The sequence below is a fragment of the Chiloscyllium plagiosum genome, unplaced genomic scaffold (genome assembly GCF_037043375.1).
Source record: "Chiloscyllium plagiosum isolate Xiang-an unplaced genomic scaffold, Cpla_swu_hap1 HiC_scaffold_13, whole genome shotgun sequence".
Classification (NCBI taxonomy): domain Eukaryota; kingdom Metazoa; phylum Chordata; class Chondrichthyes; order Orectolobiformes; family Hemiscylliidae; genus Chiloscyllium; species Chiloscyllium plagiosum.
This window is the reverse complement of record NW_028270151.1, coordinates 36,594,307-36,621,533: the sequence shown is the minus strand read 5'-3', so window position 1 is coordinate 36,621,533 and position 27,227 is coordinate 36,594,307. Positions and strand designations below refer to the sequence as shown.

At 40.7% G+C, this 27,227-nt stretch overlaps 1 protein-coding gene across 4 annotated transcripts in view; it reads right to left on the bottom strand.

Annotated features, from left to right (window-relative positions):
* Window positions 1-5,358, bottom strand: part of fxr1 (FMR1 autosomal homolog 1) — a 110,774-nt gene extending 105,416 nt beyond the window's left edge. For all 4 annotated transcript variants that reach the window (XM_043702361.2, XM_043702362.2, XM_043702363.2 and 1 more), the window contains exon 1: window positions 5,254-5,358. In XM_043702361.2, the coding sequence (XP_043558296.1) occupies window positions 5,254-5,304 (51 nt within the window). In that variant the 5' untranslated portion in view covers window positions 5,305-5,358. The remainder of the gene's footprint in view (window positions 1-5,253) is intronic.
* Window positions 5,359-27,227: the final 21,869 nt, after the last annotated feature.

Genomic DNA, 27,227 nt, shown 5'->3' with positions numbered 1-27,227 from the left:
TTTGCTCGCAAATTTTATATATCCGAATTGCGACCCTCCCTCAGTCTCCTAGGCTCAAAAGGAAAACAACTCCAGTTTACATAATCATTTAACTAAAATTCTCCAGCCCAGGAGTCATCCTGGTAAATCTTTTCCACACCATTTCCACCATAATTAATCCTTACTATGATGTGCACAATTCTGAAATCCACAATAATCTACTTTTGGCCAAACCAACTTTTATACAGTTCCAGCATAACCTCCCCGTTTCTTAAACTCTTTGCCTTTGCTAATAAAGGCCAATATCCTATTTGCTTTCTTAACCCCCTTATCTATTTTAAGAGATTGGTGTCCACGCACACCAAGGACCCTCTAATTCTTGGTGTTTCCCAGAATCCTATTTGTCATGCATTGTCTTACCTTGTTTGACCTGTCAAGTGCATCACCTCTCACTCACGTGAAGTGAATTCCAATTGCCACCTGACGATCCCATCAGAATCCTCCTACAAATCCAAGTCTATCCCCCTCACTACTTACGACATCAATAATATTTGTATCATCTACAAAAATTGATAAAACCCTCCAATATAAAGTCTAAATCATTTATATTTACCACAAACAGCAAGAGGCCCTACATTGACCCTGTGGGAGCCCACTGAATATGCTGAGTGGTCTTGATTAATCCCTGACCTCCAAGAACAGTTTAGTTCTATCCCTCAGAACTGCTTCTAATAGTTTCTCCACCATTGGAGGTTGGACCAACCAGCTCTGATTTCTTGGTTTATCCCTTGCTCCCCTGTACCAACATTAGATGTCCTCCAGTCCTTTGCTATCTCTCCTGTTGCCAGAGGAATTAAAAATTGCCAGCACCCTGCTATTTCTTCCCTTGCTCCAGAACAGCCTGGATACATTTTATCTGGCCCTGGAGATTTACATATTTTTAAGCTTGCCAAACTACTCAGGCCCTCCTTGCTGTCTGCTAATTTCATGAATTATACCTGTTCACCTACATTATTCCTCTCACTACTGAATGCCCACAAAAGGTATTAATTTAGTACCTACTTATATCCTCCAGCGCCACACACAAATTACCACTCCTTAATAGGACTCTTACCCTGAATTCATTGGCAAAGTAATAATTTTCTTTTCATATTCTCTTTTTGCTCTTAATTGCCGTAAGATCCCCTTTGCACATTCTGCATTCCTCTGGGGCGTCCGTTATTTTAACCCTTTGGTATCAGCCATAAGCCTCCCTTTTTTTCTTTATCTAATCCTGTATAACCCTTGGTAATCAGGGTTCACAGAATGTGTTAGTCCCATCCTTTATTGGAACATGTTGGCCCTGTATTCTCCCTATTTCCTTCTTGAATGCGTCCCACTGCTGACACAGATTAACCTAAAAGTATCTGCTTCCAGTATGGCCAAATCATAGCTGATCTTATTCAAATAAAAAAAGTCACCTTCCCATAACTTAGCAGTTGGATTTTAGGCCCATTTTGTCCTTTCCCATTAACAATGTTGAATCTAAGAGTCATACTGTCTGCAAAATGCTCCACTACTGATACTTCTACCACTCCAACTTCATGAACCAAAATTTAAGTCCAGGATTGCATACTCTTTTGTAGAGCTTTCTCTGTACTTGCTTAAAAAAGCTCTCGAAGGTGCATTTTAAGAATTCCACTCTGCTAAATCTTTCACACTGACTACTTCAGTTGATGTTGGGCAAGTTGGAATCCCCTATAACTATCCTTAATACTTTCACACCCCTCTGAAATTTGCCTACTTATCTGCTCTATTTGCGACTATTAGGAGGCCTACAGTACACTGGAAGAAAGTGAGGATTGCTGAAGAGTTGAGAAGTGTGGCACTGGAAAAGCACAGCTGGTCAGGCAGCACCGAGGAGCAGGAGTGTCAACATTTTGAGCATAAGCTCTTCCTGACAGTTTTCAACTCGGCCTATTATATACTCCCAGAAATACGAGTGCTTTACGCTAGCAATGAAGACAGTACAAAAGAGATTACCTGGAGAGGAAGGGTCAATTTAACAAAAACTGCTCAACAGGTGAGGCATTTATTCATTGCATTTTAGAAGAATGAAGGATGATCTTATACTCTTACACGTTATGGTCCTAAATTGGGTGCAGATCTGATAACCTTCAACTCCATTTCTTACATCTTCCTTATAACCTTCGATTTTCTAACCGATTAAGTATGTTGAAGGCTGAGATTTTTAATGACCCAGCTTCAACAGCCCTCTGTTGTGAAGAATTCCACATATTCACTGGCCCATTGAACAAATTCCTCTTCATCTGACTGAAATGTGCAACACCCATTCTAAGCTCATGCCTCTCCCACAAGGGAAATACCCCACCACATCTACTCTGTCGAGTTGTCGAAGAATCTTGTGTGTTTCAAAAAGGTCACCTCTTCTAAATTCCAATGACAACAGGCCCAACATACTCAACTTCGCTTCATACCCAGTACTAGCTCAGTGAACCTTCTCTGAAGTGCTTCCAAAGCCAGTATATTTTTCTGTAGAAGAGGGACTCAAAATTGCTTAGTTTTCTAGCTGCGGTCTGACTTGTGCCTTGTATAATTTTAGTCTACTCTGCTATGCCATTCCCTTTGAAACAATTGCTAATATTCCATTTGCCTTCCTACTGAAGGAAGATGGAGATTGCTGGCTTTTTGTGATTCATGGTTGAGAACTCCCAGATCCCTCGTCTGCAGCCTTTCTCCATTTAAATAACATTCAGCTGCTCTATTTTTGCCACTCGAGCACATGACATTACATTTCCCCACAAAATATTCCATTTGCTCAATTTTCGCCAACTAGCTTAATTTGTCTATATTCATCTGCAGACTTGGCATCATCACGACCACTGGCTTTCCCACCTTTTTTCTGTGCCATCCGCAAACTTCACAAAAGTACATTCACTTTCCTCATCCAAGTCATGAAAATATACTAAGTAACCGCAGCCTGAGTACTGTGAGCCTAATGGCTCACACAAGTTGTCATTCTGAATACATCCCCCTCATCCCAACTCTGTCTTCCATCAGTTAAACACTCCTCTATCCATACTAATATATTATGTCAACATCATGGGTTCTTATCTTCTGAAGTAGCTTAATGTCTGGTACGTTAAAATGCCTTCTGAAAATCCAAATAGAATACATCCACTGCTTCCCCTTTAACTATGCTGCTTGTTAGTTCCTCAAAGAATTCTGGTAAATTTGTCAGACCCAATTTCTCTTTCACAAAGTCCTATACGCTCTCTTTCTAAATGCTCTATTACTTTTTTTTAAATAATATTATTGGAACATACAAGATTCTGTAGGGGCCTGCCACGGTTGATGCTGAGATGACGTTTCTCTAGTGGGGGGGTTGCATCTTGAACTAGAGGACAGAGTTACTGGACACTCATTTTAAACTAAGATGCAAAGGAATTTCTTCACCCAGACAATTGTGAACGTCCAGAATTTTCTTCCCCAGATAGCTGCAGAGGCTATAAACAGTTTAAGCATTTAAAGATGATATCGATAGCAACACTTAAATAGTAAGAAACTTCCTGACACCCTGCTCAATATTCTCTTTACCGAAAACAAATGAATTGATCATTCCCCTTCAGCCAAAAATATTCCAAGATATCTGCATGACTTCAGTTGTGGCCACTTGTGTATCCCCAATTATACTTGCTCCACCACTGGTAGGTGATGACTTCTGCTGTGGAGACTCCAACCGCTCGAATTTCCTCCTTAGACCTTAACCACACTTTTCTCCTTTAAGACACTCCTTCAAGTTTATGTTGCATTATCTGTTTACATTGTATTATCTTAATATGTGTCTCAGTGTCCTACTTTGTTTTATAAAGCTGTGATGTGTTTTGTGCTTCAAGAGAAGGGAATAAACAGACAAGTTGTTGTGGTGATGATCAGAGCTCTTTCCAACAACTTCTGAACTTTGTACATGTAACAGAAAAGATGATTGAGACTCCAATTAAGACATGATTAGAAAATAACTTCTCGTCCTCGGGAGACAAAATTATAAACGAACCTTAGTAGTTTGCAAATACTTGGAGGTAAAAATTGATGCAAATAACACCTGCTACTAGTAAAAATCCAAAGTATACAAGCTCTGATATAATCAACAAGTATTTGCCAAGAAGTTAAAAAGGGCCATGTAACCGAGAGACGAATTGAAAACTTTTCTCCCATCCTTTCCATTCACAAAATCCTAAACAATATGAATGGGATCGTCAACTTCCATTGTCACAACGTGGTTAAAACCTTAACGTATTTATTCAAAGGAGCTTCGAAAAATATTCATCATCCGTTGATATTAATCACGATTATACAATGTACACTACTTTAAAGCAATAATTTAATGTCAAGTTCCTCCGCCCCCAGGTTCATACTCCCATCTGTTTCCATTGCGTTCAAATCCAATAGACATGAAGATTCATTGTGTTAAGACAGTTGAGGTTTGAAAAACGTCAAAAGGATTCGAGATCTAATAAAACCTGGAGGAAATAAACCCTTTCAACGCTTTTTCACCACTGAGCAAAGAAACGTGTTCGATATTTCTTTGTGCAATTATTATATCTAATCATATACACACATTAAGCAACCCATTTTCAAAGTAACACGCCTATACAGTTTTCGTCATTTTAACTTTCCTATGCACTTTTATGGCAAAAATAACATGCCTCCGGCCAACTGGCGTCAACATGCGTCCTTGTTTAAAAATAACTTGAAATTAGACTCCAAGCGCTTTTCTAAACTTGATAAAACATGACTGACAAGTAACAGCCGGCGAGGTATGTACTCGAATGACGTACTTGAAATAGTTGCTGGATGAAAAAGATTTTTAAACTCTTTTGATGCACAAAGGGCAAGAGAAATGAATGAGGGAACCATCAAAATAGTTAGTTGTTAAACAGCCATTGAACGATTTTTATTTGAAAAAACAAAATATTCAGTTAATAGCCGATTATAAAATAAAACTATTTTAAAAATAGATTAAAAAAACTTGAGGAAATAAATATGAACGGCAAAGAACTGGAAGAAAAAGGCCTAGTGATTCGCCAGCAGGGCCTGCAGCTTCGACAGCGATTACAACCAAACTAGCGCCGATAGGAAGCCGCGCCGTTTCGTTTTAAGCACTCAGCAACACACAGCCCTTAGGTCCGTTTTTAACGCGGTCTTAACACTTTAAAAAATAACACCAAATCAAGAAAGCGACGCTTAGGGAAATGGAGATGATGAGAGCTTTACCTTGTAAAATGCTCCATTGGAGCCGCGCACTTCGACCGTCAACTCTTCCATATTGGAAGCGCAGGGGAGACTGGGATGTGTTTCTAGAATTTGTATACACAGAAAGAGAGAGAGCGCGATTGGAGTCAGACACTAAGGCAAAGGGGTGTCAACATCCCTTCTATAAATCAACTCATTCGCTCTCAAATAAGATACTCAGTCTCCTCCTGACTGGTTGCTGGAATTGCCCCACTGGTCAGGGTTTTCATCTCCAAGAATAAGTTAAGACTAATTAGTCAACAATTGCGAAGTGTAAAGCTGTCTGTAAATCAATTCAATCATACACTTGCTACTGTGATTTTACAGTCAGATGCATCATTACAGTTTTAAAACAAATTGAGTTGTTCTTACCAAAAATTATTTAACTGCCAATTTGGAAAGCTGAAGCAGGTACCAATTTTCACATCCGGATTTAGCATTGATAACCTCGAGCCAAGATTCAGCATTGCCTTCCTTCACACTGACCTAACTTTGTAAGATCACCATTCGATATTGAACTTTCCTGCCTCCCATTGTTCTCAACCCTACTCAAAGTAGCCGTAAACATCCAGATGGTGTTTATTTTTTAACCTGTATCTAGGTTTGCAAGATTAAACTTCCCTTGATCTTCTATATCAACAAGTCACTGTGGGTCACTAATTCACATATAGTATATGTGTTCCCTGAATTTATTACTACTCAGCTGTAATATGACAGTGGGAGGCCGAGATAGGAACACAGCAACAGAAACAAATGATTCAGCCCCTCAAGTCTGTTCTGCCATTCAATGAGTTCATGGCTGATCTGTGGCCAAACTCCATATACTTGCCTTTGGCCAATTCCTTTAATACCTTTGGTCAAGAAAAAAGCTTTCTCAAATTTAAAATTAACAACTGGTTTAGCATTAGCTGCTGTGGGAGTTCCAAACTTCTACCACCTTTTTGTGCAGATGTGCTTCTTCACATTTGCAGAATGGTCTGGCCCTAATATTTAGACTATATCCCCTGGTTCTTGAACTCTTTATCTACCCTGTCTTTTCCTATTAATATACTGAAGACTTCCAACAGATCCACCCATAACCTCCTACATTCTAGAGAAACCATATTATTTATACAACATTTACAGAGTCTCTCCTCAAAACTCAAACCCAGATATTCAGATATAATTGTTATAAATCTATGTTGTACTCCTTTCAAGGCCACTTTATTCTTCCTAAGGTGTGGTGCCTAGATGTGCTCACTGTACTCCACATGGGGTCTAAAGATAGGTAACAGTGCTAGGCTTTTGCAAAGTGGGAGTTACCATAGGATTTTACTTTCTTTAAGAATAACAATTAGTTAATTTCCTTGTTACTTATATAATGAACTATGTAGTTGTTAAAAGTTTATATTTTTTAGTCCAATTAGAATTTCTGGTAGTAAAGTCATTTCTAAGAACTGAGCCAGCAACTTGAGGTTGTGATTGAAATGATATTCAAATAGAAGCTAATTGATGGCATTGAGTTCTAGTTGTTGTGCTCCTGATGGACACACACAAGCATTCAATAAAGATATTATATAGATATAAAATAAAGATATTATATAGGAACTCTTGCTGATTGAACGTACAAGCTATTTAAAAGGGACTGAAACCTAAAAGCAGTGTGAATAGTTCAGACACACTAAAGAGCTGGATCTGTTTACTGCAAGAAAAATGACCGTGAGCCCAGGAGGCTATTGGCTGGTCAGTTTAAAATTGACTTGGAACTGTTAGCCATCAGGACTGTTTTGACCGAAGGGAGAGAGAAATCATAGAACTGCATCTTTTTGGTATTAATCACCTCTGCAGAAATCAAAAGAAATAGGGCTGCCAATGAAAGTGACTCATGAACCAAATCTGTGAATAGAGAAATGAGAGATCCTACAAACAGAGGGCAGAGGTTAAAAGACTTTGATACTGCATGTGGTGCTATATTTGTACAGAGCTTGATGCTGAAAAACTTTTGAGAGCTTTTTTGTTGTGTCAACTAAAGTTTAATTTGTTATTTCTATTGAAACACCAATTGTCTGTTCATGCATACTAATTTATATTGATTTTGGGTTAGAATGTTACAGTAAATTATTAAAAATTGAATTCTTATCCATTAGTTCCTTCTGATGAGGGGCATCATTTGGAGATTCATTTCTTTTAGATATTAATCTCTACAGAGATCACAATAGTCCTATAGAAAATAAATCAATGGCAGATATTTGGTGACCATTGTTTTGTAAAACAGAATTATCTAAAAAATGTGCAGACTGGACTCTTGTATGTATTGACACAAAGCTAGGGTGGAATTTTCCACTGGCTTGAGTGATTCAGTTAATGTCAGGTACATTGAGAAGAAGCGAGACGGAAAACAATCAGATTTGTGACTTAAATTTCCAATTTTACCCTTAGGGTTTAAATGACTAGTTCCCAATCTCACTAATGAGCGGCAACTACCTTATTTTCATACATTTTCATCCTATTCACAGCTAATCTCACCTGATTTCTATGCAGTTCTCCTTTTTGCTCTCCTATCCCAAGAAATGAAATGGGTGTCGATTTCCCAACATAAAAGTCCAACCAGTTACCTGGTAGCCACAATTTGTCACTTATTTTTCTGGGCCTGCAGCCAGCTCTACCATTACTACCATTTCCCTGCATATTCCACAGATACCATCCTCTTCCACCCTTCCTCCATGCAAAGAACATTGCCAACCGTTAGCCTTACCACATCATTATGGGACAAAGTGAGGACTGCAGATGCTGGAGATCACAGTCGAAGAATGTGGTGCTGGAAAAGTACAGCCGGTCAGGCAGCATCCGAGGAACAGTAGAAAAGGGAGGAAGGGCTTATGCTTGATATGTTAATTCTCCTGCTCCTCAGATGCTGCCTGACCAGCTGTGCTTTTCCAGCACCACTATCTTCGACACATCATTATGGGTGTTTGCTGACCAACTTCACAAAGCACTTCAGCTTTACAAGACTTCACTTTCGAGCTCAGGGACACATTCACCATGCATGCATCTATCAGGCTGCTTTGTGCACAGGGACACATATGAATTTCATTCATCTACACATGATACATAATAGGGCTCTTAGGTTTGCTTCCTTAGCATTTACTTACTTTGCACAAACTTGGAGGCTACCAGTCTCTTTGACTTGCACTGCCTTTTAGCACATTGGCTCTTCAGTCCTGGATTACATGCTAGTAACCTCTGCCACTTGCAATGCTTTTAATCAGAAGGAAAGGTCAGGCTGGGTGTCACCATTCAGAACATTGGACAGTCAAGGGGGTGTGGATATGTTGCAATATGAAAGCATTCTATGTGTATACTACACACACAGAATGTGAAAGCAGCTCATGTAGCAAACACACTACTTGGTGTGCAAGCAAAAAGCCAGGTCTAAAAGTCAAAGGGGGCAATCCTTAGTGGATGAATGGCAGTAGATAACCCCTGGACTGAGGTGGACTAATTCCCTTAAATGGCTGTAATGGCATCCAATGTCCTCCTCTGTTCCAATAAGGATTGACTTTCAGACTGGGGATTTGCTTGTATCCCATGCAGTATGTTGCCATGCAAGCTGCTTTCACATCCTGTAAGTGTGACATACAGCAACATGTCCAGCAGGACAGACCAAACAAAGGTGGTGGCATGATGCTTTGAGTCAGATGAGAGTTGCTGTGGGAGTCATCAACATTGAAGTCTCATGACGTCAGGTCAAATATGGGCAAGGAAACCTGATTACCAAATACTGTGCAGTCTCAGTTGATGAATACTCCACCATGTTGAACAGCATTTAGACGAAGCCTTAAGGGTGGCAAGGGCTCAGAGTGTACTGTTGATGGGGGACATCAATATTGTCACCAAGAATAGATTGGAAGCCATTGACCACCACCTTTGAGCTGATTGAGTCTTAAACAAAATAGCTGTTAAACTGGGTCTGTGGCAGGTGGCAAGGGAACCAACAGGAGAGAAAACATACTTTACTTTATTCTCATCATGCCACAGATGCACCTGTCCATGATAGTATCAGTTAGACTGACCATTGCACAGACCTGTGGGGATGAAGTCCTGTCTTCACATCAAACATACCCTCTATCATGTTGTGTGGCACCATCACTAAATAAGATAAACTGCGTGCAAATCTTGCAACTCAAAACTAGGCACCCTCGAGGCACTGTGGATTAAAATCATTTTGTTTATTCACTCATGGACATAAGCTTCACTGGCTGACCAGCATTTATTGCCATCCCCAGTTGCATTCAAGAACATGGTGGTGAGCTGCCTTCTTCAACTGTTGCATTCCATGTGCTATAGGTTGATGCACAATACCTTTAGGGAGGCAATTACAAGATTTTGATCCAGCGACAGTGAAAAAAACGACAATATATTTCCAAGTCAGAATGACGCTGGCTTGGAGGGGAACTTGCAGGTGGTAGTGGTGTTATTGTGTATCTGCTGCCCTTGTCCTTCAAGATGGATATATGCTTGTTGGTTTGGATGGTACTATCTAAGGATCTTTGGTGAATTTCTGCAGTGTATCTTATAGACTGTTCACACCGCTGCTACTGAGTATTGTTGAAGAAGGGTATTGATGCTTGTGGATGTGCTGACAGGCGAGCAGGCTCCGTTATTCTGCTTGATGTTAAGCCTTTTAAATGTTTTGGATCTACACTCATCCAGGCAAGTGGATCAGCAGAATTATACTCTAACATGATCTATAGCCTCATGCCATGGCATATACTTCATTCTACCATTACAGTTAAGCCAATGGCTCAGCCCAATACTTATCCCTGGGGAACAACACTTTCAACTTGTCTCCGATCTTAGAAGTCCCCATCTATATTTAGCCTCTGTCTCCTATCTGTTAACCAACCTCTAATCCGTGTTGCTAAGGAGCCATCAATCGCAAACATTTTAATTTTGCTAACCAATCTGCCATATGGCACCATGTCAAATGCTTCTGAAAATCCAAGTACACAACATTTACAGCAATACACTCATCTAATACCTGTATCACCTTGTCAAATAACTCAATTAAATTTGTCATGGTTGTAAGTTTGCTCGCTTAGCTGGGAGTTTTGCTCTCAGATGTTTCGTCACCATGTTAGGTAACATCATCAGTGAGCCTCCATTGAAGCGCTGGTGTACTGTCCCACTTTCTATTTGTATGTCTTGGTTTGTTGTGATGGGTGATATTACTTCTCATTCTTTGAAAACCTCGGACTTTGACAGTGTGACTATTTTGGAAACATAAATGGCGCAGGGACAGGAATGGTTTTTGCAGGTTCCGGGATTCAGATGTTTCAGTAAGAACTGGGAAGGTGATAAAAGAGGGGGAGGTGTGGCATTGTTGGTCAAGGCCAGTATTACGGTTGCAGATAGGATGTGTGTTGAGGACTTTTCTACTGAGATAGTATGGGCTGAGGTTAGAAGCAAGAAAGGAGAGGTTGGGAGTTTTCTATAGGCCTCCAAAATGTTCCAGAGATGTAGAGGAAAGGATTGCAAAGATGATTCTGGACAGGAGCGAAAATAACAGGGTAGTTGTTATGGGGGACTTTAACTTTCCAAATATTGACTGGAAATACTATAGCTCGAGTACTTTAGATGGGTCAGTTTTGGTCCAATGTATGCAGGAGGGTCTCCTAACACAGTATGTAGATAGGCCTTCAAGAGGTGAGGCCACATTGGATTTGGTACTGGATAATGAACCAAGCCAGGTGTTAGATTTGGAGGTGGATGAGTACTTTAGTGATAGTGACCACAATTTGATTACATTTACTTTAGAGGTGGAAAGGGAGAGATATATAGTGCAGGGCAAGAGTTATAGCTGGGGGAAAGGCAATTATGATGCCATTAGACAAGATTAGACAAGAAACTGCAGGGGATGGGTACAATTGAAATATGGAGCTTATTGAAGCTACTGCATGTCCTTGATAAGTATGTACCTGTCAGGCAGGGAAGAAGTGGTCGAGTGAGGGAACCGTGCTTTACGAAAGAAGTTGAATCTCTTGTCAAGAGGAAGAAGGAGGCTTAAGATGAGACATGAAGGCTCAGTTAGGGCACTTGAGAGTTACAAGTTAACCAGGAAGGACTTAAAGAGAGAGCTAAGAAGAGCCAGGAGGGGACATGAGAAGTCTTTGGCAGGTAGGATCAAGGAAAACCCTAAAGCTTTCTATTGGTACATCAGGAATAAAAGAATGACTAAAGAAAGATTAGGGCCAGTCAAGGACAATAGTGGGAAATTGTGCATGGAGTCCAAGGAGATAGGAGAGGCACTAAATGAAAATTTTTTGTCAGTATTCACAGTGAAAAAAGACAATGTTGTTGAGATACTGACTATTAGAGTAGACGGGATTGAGGTTCATAAGGACCAGGTATTAGCAATTCTGGCAAGTGTGAAAACAGATAAGACCCCTGGCAAGTTGGTGCTCATGTATCCTGGTTGCTAGTTTCTTACCAGTCTGTCCAATGTAATGTTTGTTGCAGTCCATGCAGGGTATTTTGTATATGACAGTAATTCTACTGGTTGTTGATCCAGGATTCTTTCGATTCATCAAAAATTGTTTCAGTATGTAGGTAGGTTTGTGGGCTAACATGATGTCAAAAGGCCAGTCTGGTCATCATCTCCGAGAAGTGTTTAATGTATGGTAGTGTGGCTACAGCCTCTGGGCGTGTTGTGTTTTCTTGTTTAGGTTGTTGTGTAAGAATCGGCAGACTGTGCTTAGTGGGTATCTGTTGTTCTTGAATACGTTGTGTAGGTATTTTTCTTCCACATCTTGTAGTTCCTGGGTGCTGCAGTGTGTGTGGCTCGTTTAAATAATGTCCTGTTCAATTGTTCACCACCCACATTAGGCCACTGTCACCATCTTCTAATTTGGGAAAGACTTTCACAAAATATTCATTTAGTAACTCTGCCATATCCATTGCTTCACTGAGCAGCTTACTCTACTTGTTCCTTATGGTCCCCACTTGATCTTTTTACTATTAATATGTACCTTTTCCCTTCCTCATCCTTCTTTGCTTCAAAGAAAGCAACCTGAGCTTATCCTTAGGTGAAATGTTCCATCTCTTCATCGGTGAAATGCTCCATCCCAGGGACATCCCGGTGAATCTTCTTTGCACCACCTCCAATGCAATTACATTCTTCCTAACATGTGGTGACTAGAATTGCACACAGTACTCCATCTGTGACTTAACCAAAGTTTTGTACAGCTTCAGCATGGACCAGGCCAGATCCCGTCAAAATATTACAAGAAGGTAGCCTAGACCCTAACTTTTTCTTATTTTAATGGCAGATGTGTAGTGGATATTCCAGGAGTGAAGCAGCTGGTCAAACCAGTCAGCTTTAAGCAAACAGAATTTATTTAAGATTACAGTTGAAACATGAACAAAAGCAAACAGCATTTATAATAAATTAACTATTTGAAAACCCAATCAACTCGAGATAGCAACTAAACTAATGAGTGGTTCCAATTCCCGTAATATCCAATAAACACACATCTTGGCAAAAGATGAATAAAAAAAAACAGGTTGTTACAGGCAGGGGAGATTTCAAAGAGAAAACCAGTCAGGAACCATCTGCAGAAGCTTGGAACCTTTCTCTGAACTGCAGCAGCTTCTCACTGTTACAACTAAAAAAAAACTAGTAAAACTGGGAGAACTGGCCACTCCCCTCCCATTGTTAAACTAGGCTCATTCCCAGACATTTTTGCACCTCTGCCTTTACAACCTGTCTTGCAGAAAAACCAAGGACAAAATAACCTTGTTAAAGTGACAGCATCGTCACACTTCCAAAAACAAGAAGCATCAATATACAATGATGGCTTCATTTTAAAACCCCTTAGTCTTACCCTGTTAGTGCACTACGATACTTCTACATTACATTGACTATAACCATGCAAACATGCATTATTACTTTCTATTTCAGTTTGTTTACTCCTGCCAACAAACACCTTCATTTATTCATCGAAGTGTTCTGAAGCTATAAGGGGTACAGTACCTTTAAGAGTTAAAAGCTGGCAGAACTACCTGACACAGCATCAAGTTTTCTGAACAGGATATAATGTAACATTTTGGTCCCACAGCTAGGGTAGCAGGTTGTCTGGAGACAAAAACAAATTCAAATCGGCCAATCAGTTTAAATTAAACCCAAAAAAAACTCCAATCAAGTTTAAATTTAGTATATTGACAATATTAAAAGCCAATGACATAATCCGATGCTTTGCGGGTATAAGACCAGGAAAAACTGAACAGTTGAGGAAGAACTGCCAAGCCATCATCATGCACAGACTATCGAAATAATAGCTCTCTTAAAGGTACCTTTTTCAATCAGTGACCTGTGAAACAGAAATCCCCAAGAAGAAAAGAAGACAGAGGAGATATAAAGAGAAGATTTGACAACTGGCTGGTTTTGAAATTTGAATTTTGGTAAATCTTAATCATGGTTTTATCGCTCTAGTATTGTAGAAAGGAAAGTAAAAGATAGGTTAGACGAAGGAGTTGTAAAGAGTTGTTATACTTTAAGAAATAAAGTTATTACTTTTACTTTAACTAGTTCTTAGCCTCTCGAATTCTTACAGATTACTGCATGGTGGCACAGTGGTTAGCACTGCTGCCTCACAGCGCCAGAGACCGAGGTTCAATTCCCGCATCAGGCAACTGTCTGTGTGGAGTTTGCACATTCTCCCCATGTCTGCGTGGGTTTCCTCCGGGTGCTCCGGTTTCCTCCCACAGTCCAAAAAGTTGTGCAGGTTAGGTGAATTGGCCATGCTAAATTGCCTGTCGTGTTAGATGTAGGGTCTGGGTGGTTTGCTCTTCGGAGGGTCGATGTGGACTTGTTGGGCCGAAGGACCTGTTTCCACACTGTTAGTAATCTAATCTAAATCTTTTTTGTGTTGCTGGTTTAAATTAAGAAGGAGGGTTTATCCCATGTCATAACACAAGTCTCGACAACGCGTCAACAATTATATTTTCTAATCTTACCACATGTACAATTTTCAAATTGAATGGCTGCAATAATAAGCTCCATCTAAACAGCCTGAAATTTTCATCCTTAAATTTCTCCAAAGACTTTAATGGGTTATAATCAGTACATATGATTATTTCAGGCACATCACTGGCAACATAAATGTTGAAATGTTGTAAAGCCAGCACCAAGCCCAAAGTGTCCTCCTTAATTGTCGAATATTTCTGTTGATGAATGTTCAATTTCCTGGAAAAAATATCTGATAGGTCTTTCTGTCTTCTCATTGTCTTCTCCTAAGAATATAGCATTGACACCTACATCACTCCCATCAAGAGCCACCTTGAATGGCTTTGCGTCATTAGGTGTGGTTAGTACTGGGGCAGTGGTGAACACAGCTTTCAGAGTATCAAATGCTTTCTACAGTCTGCTATCCACTGAAACCTTTTGCATTTATTTAGTAATTCAGTGAGTGGAACAGCTAAAATTTGGTACGAATTTCCGATAAAACCCATTCAATCATAATCGTACTGCTCTCTTTGTCGTCGGTGTGGGAAACTCTGTAATACTTTGCTTTCACATTCTGTGGGGCCAACTGTCAATGTCTGATCATATGGTCAGTGAATGTGACTTGGGCTTTGGTGAATTTACACTTAGCCAGATTTATTACCAAGCATACCTCCCAAAGTTGATCGAATAATTCTGATAAATGCTACAAATATTCCTTCCATGTGTGACTAAAAATCATCAGGTCATTGATTACACAATTGAGTAATCCAGAAACAACTTTATTAGTTTGTTTTTAAAATGTGGCTGGTGCATTTTTCATACCAAATGGCATGACTTTAAATTGATACAGTCCATTCGGTGTTATGAAAACCAAAATTGTCTTCACTCTTTCGGAATAAGGTATCCATCAATATCCTCGGAGTAAATTCAAGTTAGAAATATATGTTGCTTGTCCCATGTTTTCAATACAGTCTTCCAAATGTGGAACTGGATATGAATCAGACTTTGTAACTGCATTTATTTTATGATAGTCAAGACATAGCCACTGTGTACCATCTGGTTTTGGCACCATTACTATGGGTGAGCTCCAGTCACTGCAACTCACTTAATGATGTCATCTTGGAACATGCATTTAATCTTGGTTTGAACCTGTGCTAACTTTGGAGGGTTAAGTCTATAAGGATGTTGTTTAATTGGAATAGCATTTCCTATATCTACATCATGAATAATTAGATTAGTACTAATCTCATCATACTAAACTTCTCAAAACTCGCTCGATTAGTACTTCCCAGTTTATTCTCACATTGTTCCAAGTGATAGCAATAACTCTTTGAGGTTATTTCAATTTCCCCCCGGAAGGTAACTCGACAATTTATCCTAATTTTTGACAACTTCCTCATTGTCCAACTTAATTTGAGGAATATCCAATTCAGAATCCTATGAACTTGGTTCTTCACTCTGTGTTGTATCCAGTAACACATTCTTCTTTTGCTTTCCTTCCCTTACAAAATACCTTCTGAGCATATTCACATGACACACACTGTGAGATTTCTTTCTGTCTTATCAAATAGTTCACCTCACTCAATCTCCTTTTGAGTTGATAAAATCGACTAAGCTTTGCTTTTAAAGGTTCACCTATCACTGGAAGCAATACTAATACCTTATCTCCATTCGCAAAATTGCAAGTTTTTGATTTCTTGTATGCTTCCTATCCTTGTTTTGTCTCAACCATTCAATCAAAACATGGTCTCTGATAATTCTACCTCAGCTTCCTTATTTGTATTCTTTGATTTCTCCTCCTGTTTCAATTGGTAACTTTGTGTCCTCATTGCCACACAATGAGGAAAAATCCCAGGACATACTTCCTGTAATACCTCAGTTGCTTGATTTTCAATTGGTTTTTCAATCACAGTAGGTAGCAATCCTACCTGTGACCCAGCTGTATTGTTAGCAAGGCCAAATTGTACTCCTGGTGCCGAGTGTCCTTCCAGAACTCCTACTACGACTTCTCCACTTTGTCTCACCATGAATTCCACGTACTTCCGAGTTACATATCTCATCTCTCAACATCAAAGATTGACATGACCCTGTATCTCTTAATACTATAACTTCTTTATCTACTGCTCTTGGTCTATGAGTAAACCTTACCTTCGCATGTAAATGATTTAAGAAGATCTGGCACTTCCTCCTTAACCAACCACTGAACAGGTTGTATAATCTGGTGTAAGTCTTTTAGCCTCCATTTTGCTTTCTTTTACTACTTAAACAAAATATACTGGTTTACCCTATTTTCCTACATCCATCTTCTCAGTGCTTTTTCTAACCCACCAACACTGTGATTTCATGTGGCGTCCTTATTGCAGTGAAAACCCCAAAGCTTTTTAGCTTCTCTTTCCCCTTCATGAGTTTCCTTCATACTCTGTAGTAAGTATCCTTATTATCTTCACCGAGGTCTACATTTCCCTTACCATGTGAGGATTTCTCTTTTCCCCAGTTTCTATCTCTCATGAATTGATGTTGATGTTGGAAGTCAAACTTTGATTTATGAACCAACTCATAATCATCAGCCATTTCAGCTACTTATCTTGCCATTTTAACTCTCTGGTCTTCCACATGAGTTATCACTAATTCAGGAAGTGAATTTTGAACTCCTCCAAAATAATCATCTCTCTGACAGCATCATATGTTTGATCTATTTTTAATGCCCTTATCCACCTATCAAAAATTACTGTTTGATCCTTTCAAACCCAATTTATGTTTGACCAAGGTCTCTCCTTAGATTCCTGAAATGTTGCCTGTAACTTCTGGCACGAGCTCATATGCACTTAGGATGGCTTTCTTCACCTAGTCATTTTCCTCAGATTCCTCCTCTCATAGTGATGCAATACATCACTAGCTCTACCTTCGTTTGGATAAGACCATAAAACATAGGAGCGGAAGTAAGGCCATTCGGCCCATCGAGTCCACTCCGCCATTCAATCATGGATCAACAAATCCTACATGGCCTCTGGCCACTTCATTTGTTTAGCCACCTTCTCAAATGACATGAAAAAGGCTTCTACATTTTAATAATCAAATTTAGGCAATGCTTGGAAATATTTAAACAGATCCCCACCAGGCTTTTGACCATGACGAGTTTGCTTATCCTCACTATCTTCTTCACAAGCCTACCTCCTACCTTTAGAGCCAACTTTCCTAAGTGCCAATTTATGAAGTTCAAACTCTCTCTCTTTCTCCCTTTCCTCTCTCTCTTTTATCCCCTCTCTTCTGATAGAGCCTTCCTCTCTTTTTTTTGTTCTGCTAAAGCGATTCTGTCTTTCCTTTTTGTTCTGTTAAGGCAATTCATTCTTTTTCTCTTTCCTTTGATTTTAATCGGAATTCAAACTGTTTCATTCCTTTTTCTCCTTCTTTTCCTTTTGCCTCTAACTCAAGCAGCTTCATTTTCAAATGAATGTTAGCCATTTCCAAAGATTCTGATGGCTTTTCCAGCAAATTTAAATGCCAAGCTATTGCTGTAATTATCCCTTCTTTTCTCACGGATGAAGGTAACTCCAACTCCAGCTTGTCTGCCAATTCCAGCAGCTTTGCCTTGTTCACCTTTTGTAAAGCCCCAAAGTCACTTCTTCCTCCCCCAGAAAACAGTTAATGAAAGAAAGAAACATTATGGCTGATCTTTTCTTGGACTCAGTTCCATGTAGGATTCCCTGCCCAGTGAAGCAGTTGAAGTTACCTCATTGAATGTGTTTAAGGCAAAGATAGATTTTTGAACAGTAAAGGAATTAAGGGTTATGGTAAGCGGGCAGGTAATTGGAGCTGAGTCCATGAAAAGATACGCCACAATCTTACTGAATGGCAGAGCAGGTTTAATGGGTCAGATGGCCTACTCCTATTTCTATTTCTTATGCTCTTACATTCTAAATTGGGACCTCTGGAGGAGATTGAGATGGATCATCCACTTGACCCTTCTGGTTGAAGATTGTTGCAAATGCTTCAGCCTTAACTTTTGCACTGATGTGCTGGGTTGTTCTGTCATTGAAGATGGGTGTATTTGCGGACTTCTTTCCTCCAGTGAGTTGGCTAATTGTACACGATCAGTCACAACTGAATGTGGCAGGACTGCACAACTTACATCTAATCCATTAGGTGAAGAAGTACCTCCTCAACTCAGTCCTCAATCTGCTGCTTCCCTTTATTTTGAGGCTATGCCCCCTAGTTAGAACTGCCAGTGGAAACAACCTCCCTGCTTCTACCTTATCTCGTTCCTTCAGACCGTTATACGTTTCTATAAGATTCCCCTTTCAATCTTATAAATTCCAATAAATATAGTCCTAGTCTACTCAATCTCTCCTTATAAACCAACCCTCTCAACTGAGCGAACCTCCTCTGTACCCCTTCCAGTGCCAGTACATCCTTTCTCAAGTAAAGAGACTAAAACTGCATGCAGCACTGCAGATGTGGCCTCACCAGTACCCTATATGGCTGCAGTATAACCGCCCTGTTGTTAAACTCCATCCCTCTAGAAATGAAGTACATTATTCTGTTTGCATTCTTAATTACCTGCTACACCTTCAAAACAAATTTTTGTTATTCAAGCACCAGAACACTGCAATTTTTCGCTGTTTAAATAATAGTCAATTTTGCTACTCCAAGCTAATAAAGCTTATGAGGTCTTGTTTTTTCCAGTTGGAACAATAGAAGCAGCACAAATAGGTGAGATCAAGCTTTTACAGAATCAGGATTTTAGTTAACTTTCAGTAGCTGTTGGGGTTTGGGACCTTCTATACATTTCTTCCTGCTATAGCAAAACATTTGAGTTCTCTCTCCATGTCTCTCTCTCTCTCTCTCCGTCTCTCTCTCTCTCTCTCTCTCTCTCGTACACACACACACACACACACTGGAATAGTTGCCAGTTAGTAGTTAAATAATCTATTATTCAGTTGAGTTTTCTAATAGAGTTGTTATTCCAATTCCTCTTTCTTTTATTATATTTTCACTATAGTGTAAGAATAAGGTATGTTTTGCTTCAAGGAGGTGAAAGTGAGGACTGCAGATATTGGAGATCAGAGTCGAGAGTGTGGTGCTGGAAAAGCACAGCAGACCAGGCAGCATCCAAGGCGCAGGAGAATTGATGTTTCGGGCATAAGCCCTTTATCAAGAATGGCTTCAAGACTGATAGCTTGACCAATCAAATTGTATTCAGAACACATTGCCTTACACTTGCTTTTAAAAATAAGAAAAAAATGGGGCCGGGACTATCTTAAAATATTTTGAGGGGGTTTAGTCTGGTCCATAACAAATGGAAGGCTCATCCTGGATCAAAATCTCTCACTCCAGATTGGGTTCAGGATTATTGGATTCAAAGGCAACAAGTGACAACTGTTTGTGTCTTTTATTTCGGGTTTTGAATTCAGTTCATTTATACAGGGTGCGCCTTGTGTAGCAATGGTTCTTTCAGCCATTAAGAGTTTTCTGGGGGTGAGAGAAGTCACTTTGGGAGTTTACAGAAAGTGAGCAAGGCAGAGCTTTTGGAATTCGTAGCCAAGCTGAGTTGAGTTTGCTCTTTGCGTGTGCGTAAAGGGGAGGTAAAAGCATTGATAACAGATCAAACATATTCAAAGTTTGTGCGAAGATTTGTAGCTCGGGTGCTCGTTGTTGTGGTTCTGTTCGCCGAGCTGGAAGTTTTTGTTGCAAACGTTTCGTCCCCTGGCTAGGCGACATCATCAGTGCTTGGGAGCCTCCTGCGAAGCGCTTCTTTGATGTTTCCTCCGGTGTTTATAGTGGTCTGTCCCTGCCGCTTCCGGTTGTCAGTTTCAGCTGTCCGCTGTAGTGGTTGGTATATTGGGTCCAGGTCGATGTGTTTGTTGATGGAGTTTGTGGATGAATGCCATGCCTCTAGGAATTCCCTGGCTGTTCTCTGTCTGGCTTGCCCTATGATAGTAGTGTTGTCCCAGTCGAATTCATGTTGCTTGTTGTCTGTGTGAGAACAGCCAGGGAATTCCTAGAGGCATGGCATTCATCCACAAACTCCATCAACAAACACATCGACCTGGACCCAATATACCAACCACTACAGCGGACAGCTGAAACTGACAACCGGAAGCGGCAGGGACAGACCACTATAAACACCGGAGGAAACATCAAAGAAGCGCTTCGCAGGAGGCTCCCAAGCACTGATGATGTCGCCTAGCCAGGGGACGAAGCGTTTGCAACAAAAACTTTCAGCTCGGCGAACAGAACCACAACAACAGATCAAACATATGACAGTCCTAGAGAGAGAATTATTTTGGAGTTCAAAAATTCACTTCCTGAAATAGAGAGAACGTATGTGTAAAAGCAGAATTAAGATTACAAGATTAGCAGCCAAAATGGCAGATGATTATGAGATGATTCATAAATGAAAGTTTGGCTTCTGACATCAATTTCAATCTGTGAGGGATAGAAATTGGGGAAAAGGGAAATCCTTAGGTAGTAAGAGAAAAGGAGGTCTGATTGAAGATAGTAAAGATAGTTTACCATGGGGGGGGGCAGAAAAAAGAAACCCATGAGGGGTAAAATGAAGTATTCCAAAGAATTATAGAATCTCTACAGTGTGGAAACAAGCCTTTTTGGCCTAACAAGTCCACACCGATCCTCTGAAGAGTATCGTACCTAGACCCAATTCCCTACCCTATAACACGCAGATCCATTTCCCTACCCTATGACTAATGCACCTAACCTACATATCCCTGAATACTATCGGCAATTTAGCATAGCCAATTTACCTGACCTGCACATCTTTGGACTGTGGGAGAAAACCAATGCACCAGGAGGAAACCCATGCAGACACAGGGAGAATGTGCAAACTCCACACAGAAGTCGACCAAATTTGGAATCGAATCCAGGTACCTGGTGCTGTGAGGCAGCAGTGCTAACCATTGAGCCACCGTGCTCAGGTGTTTTCACTGTAATAATCACATGTAATCACTGTAATATTACACTGTTGGCTTAAAATTCGCATTGGGAAAATGGATGTGGGAAAATAGGATAAGCCATTGAGTTTTATTAAAGTGGTAAAGAAAAGCACAGTGGAAGCTAAAAATCTGCAAAGGAATGTACAACCTGATAAGGGATTAGTTGAGAAGCAAGTGTCAGATTTCTTTAAAGAATTTACTTGTGTAAGTAAAGCTCACTCGTATGTACCAGGTGGAGCAAGTAAAGAAATATAAATTCTGAGAGATATGGGAGAAAGTCAACCTTTGATGGTTAGAGATGAGGTGGGATGTACTTTAGAATGAATGTTGTCAGAAAAGGTGGTAATATGTGGTTTCATGGTGAGAAGAGTAGTGTTCTATTATACAATGGGAAGGCAACAGTCTGGTGATATTATCACTGGACTACTAATCCAGAGACCCAGATAATATTCTGGGGACCCAGGTTCAAATCTTGCCATGGCAGATGGTGAAATTTGAATCCAATAACAAAAAACTGGAATTAAGAACCTACTGATGATCATGAAACCATTGTCGCTTGTTGGTGAACCAGATAGGTTTTTCCAATGTCCTTCAGAGAAGGATATCTGCTATCCTCACCTGGTCTGGCCTATATGTGACTCCAGAGGCACAACAATGCAGTTGACTCTCAATTGCCCTCTCAAATGGCAAGCCATTCAGTTGTACCAATCGCTATGAAGTATCAAAAAAATGAAACCGGACGAATCACCAGGCATCAACTCAGGCACCAGAAAAGACAACGGCAGAAACAGATCTGTCGATTCTGCAAGGTTCTCCTCAATAAAATCTGGAGGCTAGTGTGAAAATTGGGAGGGCTGTGTCACAGACTAGTCAAACAGCAGCCTGACATAGTCATACTCACAGAATCATACCTTAGAGATTATTTTGCAGACACCACCATCGCCATCCTGGATATATGCTGTCTCACCAGAAAGACACACCCAGAGGTAGTAACACAGTGGTGTACAATCAGGAGGGAATTGCTCTGGGAGTCCTCACCATTTTTTCCAGGCCCCATGAGGTCCTGTGGCTTCAGGTTAAAGATGGGCAAGGAAATCTCCTGATGATTACCACATACCATCCTCCTCCAGCTGATTAATCGGTTGAATAATATTTGGAGGAAGCACTGAGGATGGCGGGGCACAAAAGGTACTCTGGGTGGGGGATTTCAATGTCCATCACCAAGAGTGGCTCACCAGCAGTAAAAGTATTGAGCTGGCCAGGTCCTAAAAGACATAGTTGTTCAACTGGGTCTGCGGCAGGTGGTGAGAGAAACAACAAGATGGAAAAACAAAGTTGACCTTATCTTACCAATCTGCGAGCTGCAGATGCATCTGTCCATGACAGAATCGGTAAAAGCAATCGCTGCACAGTTCTTGTGGAGACGAAGTCCCGCCTTCACATTGAGAATAACCTCCATTGTGTTGTAGAGCACTATCATCATGCGACATGGGACAGACTTCAAACAGATCTAACAAGACTGGGCATCCATGAGGCACTGTGGGCCATCACCAGCAGCAGAATTGTACTCCAGCACAATCTGTAACCTCATGCCCCAGCATATCCCCCATGCAACCATTATCATCAAGACAGGGGATCAACTTTGGTTCAATGGAAGTGCAGGAGGTCCTATGAGGAGCAGCACCAGGCAAACCTGAAGCGGAGGTGTCAACCTGGTGAAGCCACCAAACAGGACTACTTGCATGGCAAACAATAGCAAGTGATAGACAGAGCTAAGCAATCCCACAACCAACGGATCAGATCTAAGCTCTGCAGTCCTGCCACATCCAGACATGAATGGTGGTGGACGATTAAACAACTCATTGGAGAAGAAGGCTCTACAAATATCCCCATCCTCAATGATGGAAGAGTCCAGCACATCAGTGCAAAAGATAAGGCAGAAGCTATTGCAGTAATCTTCAGCCAGAAGTGCTGAGTGGATGGTCTACCTTGTCCTCCAGTGGTCCCCGGATTACAGGTATCAGTCTTCAGCCAATTCGATTCACTCCACATGATATCAAGAAACGGTTGGAGGCACTGGATACTACAAAGACTACAGGCCCTGACAACATTCCAGCAATTGTCCTGAAAACTTGTGCTCCAGAACTTGCCGCTTCCCGAGCCAAGCTCTTCCTGTACAGTTACAACACAGGCATCTATTCAACATTGTGGAAAATTGCCCAAATATGTCCTGTACGTAAAAAGCAGGACAAATCCAACTCAGCCAATCAGCACCCCATGTCTACTGTCAATCATTAGTAAAGCTACGGAAGGTGTTATCAACACTACTATCAAGCAGCACCTGTTCAGTGACATGTAGTTTGGGTTCCATTAGGGCTACTCTGCTCCTGACCTCGTTACATTTGGTTCAAACATGGATAAAAGAACTGAATCCCAGAGGTGAGGTGAGACTGACAGCCCTGGATATTAAGGCTGCATTATGGCATCAAGGAGTGTGGCATCAAGGAGCCCGAGCAAAACGCAATCAATGGGCTTCAGTGGGAAAACTTTCCAGTGGTTAGAGTCATACCTGACACATAGAAAGATGGTTGTGGTTGTTGGTGGTCAGTCATCTCAGCTCCAGGACACCTCTGCAGCTGTTCCCCAGATACTGTCCTGGTCCCAACTTCTTCAGCTGCTTCATCAATGATGTTCCCTCCATCTTAAGTTCAAGAATGGGAATGTTCACTGGTGATTGCACAATGTTCAGCACCATTTGCGACTCCTCAGACACTGAAGCAGTCCATGTCCAAATGCAAGAAGATCTGGACAATATCCAGGCTTGAGCTGACAAGTGACATGTGACATGTAACATTCACATCACACAAAAGCCAGACTATGACAATCACCAATAAGAGACAATCTAATCACTGCTCCTTGACATTCAATGGTGTTACCATCACTGAATCCCTGACTATCAACATCCTGGGAGTTATCATTGATCAGAAATTCTACTGAACTCACCACATAAATGCAGTGGCTGCAAGAGCAGGTCAGAGACTAGGAGTACTGTGGTGAGTAGTTCACCTCCTGACTCCCAAAAGCCTGTCCACCATCCACAAGGCACAAGTCAGGAGTGTGATGGAATACTCCCCACTTACCTAGATGAGTGTAGCCCCAACAACACTCAAGAAGATTGACATCACCCAGAACAAAGCAGCCCACTCAACTGGCACTTTATCCACAAGCATCCACTCCCTCCAGCACCGACGCTCAGTAGCAGTAGTGTGTACTATCTACAAGATGCACTGCAGAATTTCACCAAAGATCCTCAGACAGCACCTTCCAAACTCATGACCATTTCCATCTAGAAGGACAAGGGTAGCAGATATACAGGAACGCCGTCACTATCACGTTCCCCTCCAAGCCACTCACCATCCTGACCGGGAAATATATCGCTGTTCCTTCACTGTCACGGAGTCAAAATCTCCTGGAATTCCCTCCCTAATGGCATTGTAGGTCAACCCACAGCAGGTGGACTGCAACGGTTCAAGAAGGCAGCTGGCCACCATCTTCTCAAGGGATGGACGGGATGGACAATACATGCTAGGCAGCTAGCAAAGCCCATATCCCACAAAATGAATAAATTAAAATATAAAGTGAGGTTGGAAAATCTGGTGTGAAGTACAGGCCGTTCTGGTGTAACATGCGTTTTGTCAATGTGAATTGAATGGTGGATGCTGTTTGGATAATGTGAACTTTTCTGCTGAATAGGTATAGTGATCTTATACACCAGTTTTCCATAGCGAGGTTTTCTATAGAGCGAGGTTGCACAGGAATGCAACTGTTGTGGTATTGTAGAACAACCTGTAGTGAAATCATGGTAGGATTTCTCGGTTCCAGAAATACAGTTTATCCTTGGTAATGATATAGTTGGATCACAGGAGGGAAGGATGCCTATGGTAGTTGAAAAGCCAGTGAAAGTTCAGGTAACTGAGGTGTTACAGGAAGTATAATTTAGGATTTTTCCTGACTGTGGGGTAACAAGGTCATAAAACCACAGGTGGAATCAGAAAGAGAAATCAATAAGTAAATGGTAGCCATGATGTAGCGGTGACGGTGTTGGATTCGGATGGATAAAGTGAGAAATAACCTGACATCAGGTTATCGTCCAACAGGTTTATTTGAAATCACTAGCTTTGGAGCATAACCCCTTTGTCAGGTGAAACCTTGTGTCATGTGATTTCCGACTTCAAAAAGTAAAGATAAGGAAGTTGAAGTTCAACTATGAGAAACTATGTTTGATCAACTGATTGAACAAAAAACAAGAATAGATGGAGGACACAGTAGATATTTTTAGTTCATAGATGCTCGTTGAACAGAAGAATGAAAATTAAAGTATATACAGAAGTAGAATCTGAGCATATCCCAGAATACTACTACCTTAAAAATGAAGGCTTGATGAGGAAATGGAGACCATTACATATTCAGGCAGATGAAAAATGCGTAGAGGTTCATCAAGTTTTATGACCGGTGGGTTATGGAAAGGAAGTGTTGTGGGTAACACATGATTTACCAGTAGGAGGTCATGTGGGAGTAAGGAAAACTCAAGCCAAAATACGAAAACATTTTTATGAATTACATACAGATGTGGTTGAATTTTGCTGGACATGTCATACATAGAGTCATAGAGGTATGCAGCACAGAAACAGACCCTTTGGTCCAACCCATCCATGCTGGCCAGATATCCTAAATAAATCTAGTGCCATTTTCCAGCATTTGGCCCATATATTTCTGAACCCTTCCTATTCATATACCCATCCAGATATCTTTCAAATGTTGTAATTGCAGCAGCCTCCACCACTCCTACTGGCAGCTCATTCCATACATGCATTACCCTCTGCATGAAAAGGTTGCCCCTTAGATCCCTTTTAATCTTTCCTCTCTCCGTAAACCTATGCCCTCTAGTTTTGAATTCCCCCACAGTATGGAAAAGCTATGAACTGGCTTATAAGGCCATAAGAAATAGGAGCAGGAAATGGCCATTCAGCCCTTCAAGCCTGCTCAGCCATTTAATAGGATCAATAGAATGTGAGGATATTCCTCACATCCACTTTCCTGCATTTTCTCTGTAACCTTTGATTCTCCTAATGATCAAGAATCTATCAATCACAGCCTTAAATATACACAAGGACTCTGTCTCCAAAGGTCTCCATGGCAAGGGGTTCCAAAATTCCTCATCATCTCAGTCTTAAATTAGCACTCCTATATTTTGAGACTATGCCCTAGACATTCCCATGATGGGAAACACCCTCTCAGTATTTACCCTTCCAAGCTCTTTAAGAATCCTATATGTTTCAAAGAAATCACCTCTCATTTTTTTCAACTCCAGTGAGTTATATCTCAACTTGTTTAGCCTTGGATCATTCAAGTGAACCTTCTCTGAATTGCCTCTAATGGAATGATACAAAGTTTATGGTGTGACTAGATTGTTACCAATGCAATATTAGACAACCTGAAGGGTTGTGGGGAAGGAGGAAATTATCAAACTAGGGACAGCAAAGGCCACAGAGGCTAGCAAAATCAAGGATGAGAATTTTAAAATCATGATATTGATTAACTAAGAGCCAATGTAGGTCAATGAAGCCAGACATTATAGACAAATAGGACTTTGTACATATTAGAACACTGGCAGAGTTTTGGATGACCTCAAGATTTAACCTCAGACAATTGTCAGAGTGGTGATACAATTGGCAGCAAGGGAAGAAAGTTCGGAGCAGAAATATAAAACAATGGCTTTCAGCTTCTCAAAATTTAATTTGAGGAAATTTCTGCTCATCCAGTACTCATGTTGGATAAGCTATCTGACAATTTAGAAACAAGATTTGAGAGAAGAACTGGTGAGGTAGAGCTGAGTGTCATCATTGTACATTGTAATGCTGTACTTTCAGATAGTATAACTGGCATAGTATGTAGATGAGAAAAAAAGGTGCCATGCATAGATACTTAGGTGACATCAAAGGTAATGATGTGGGAGAAGGAAA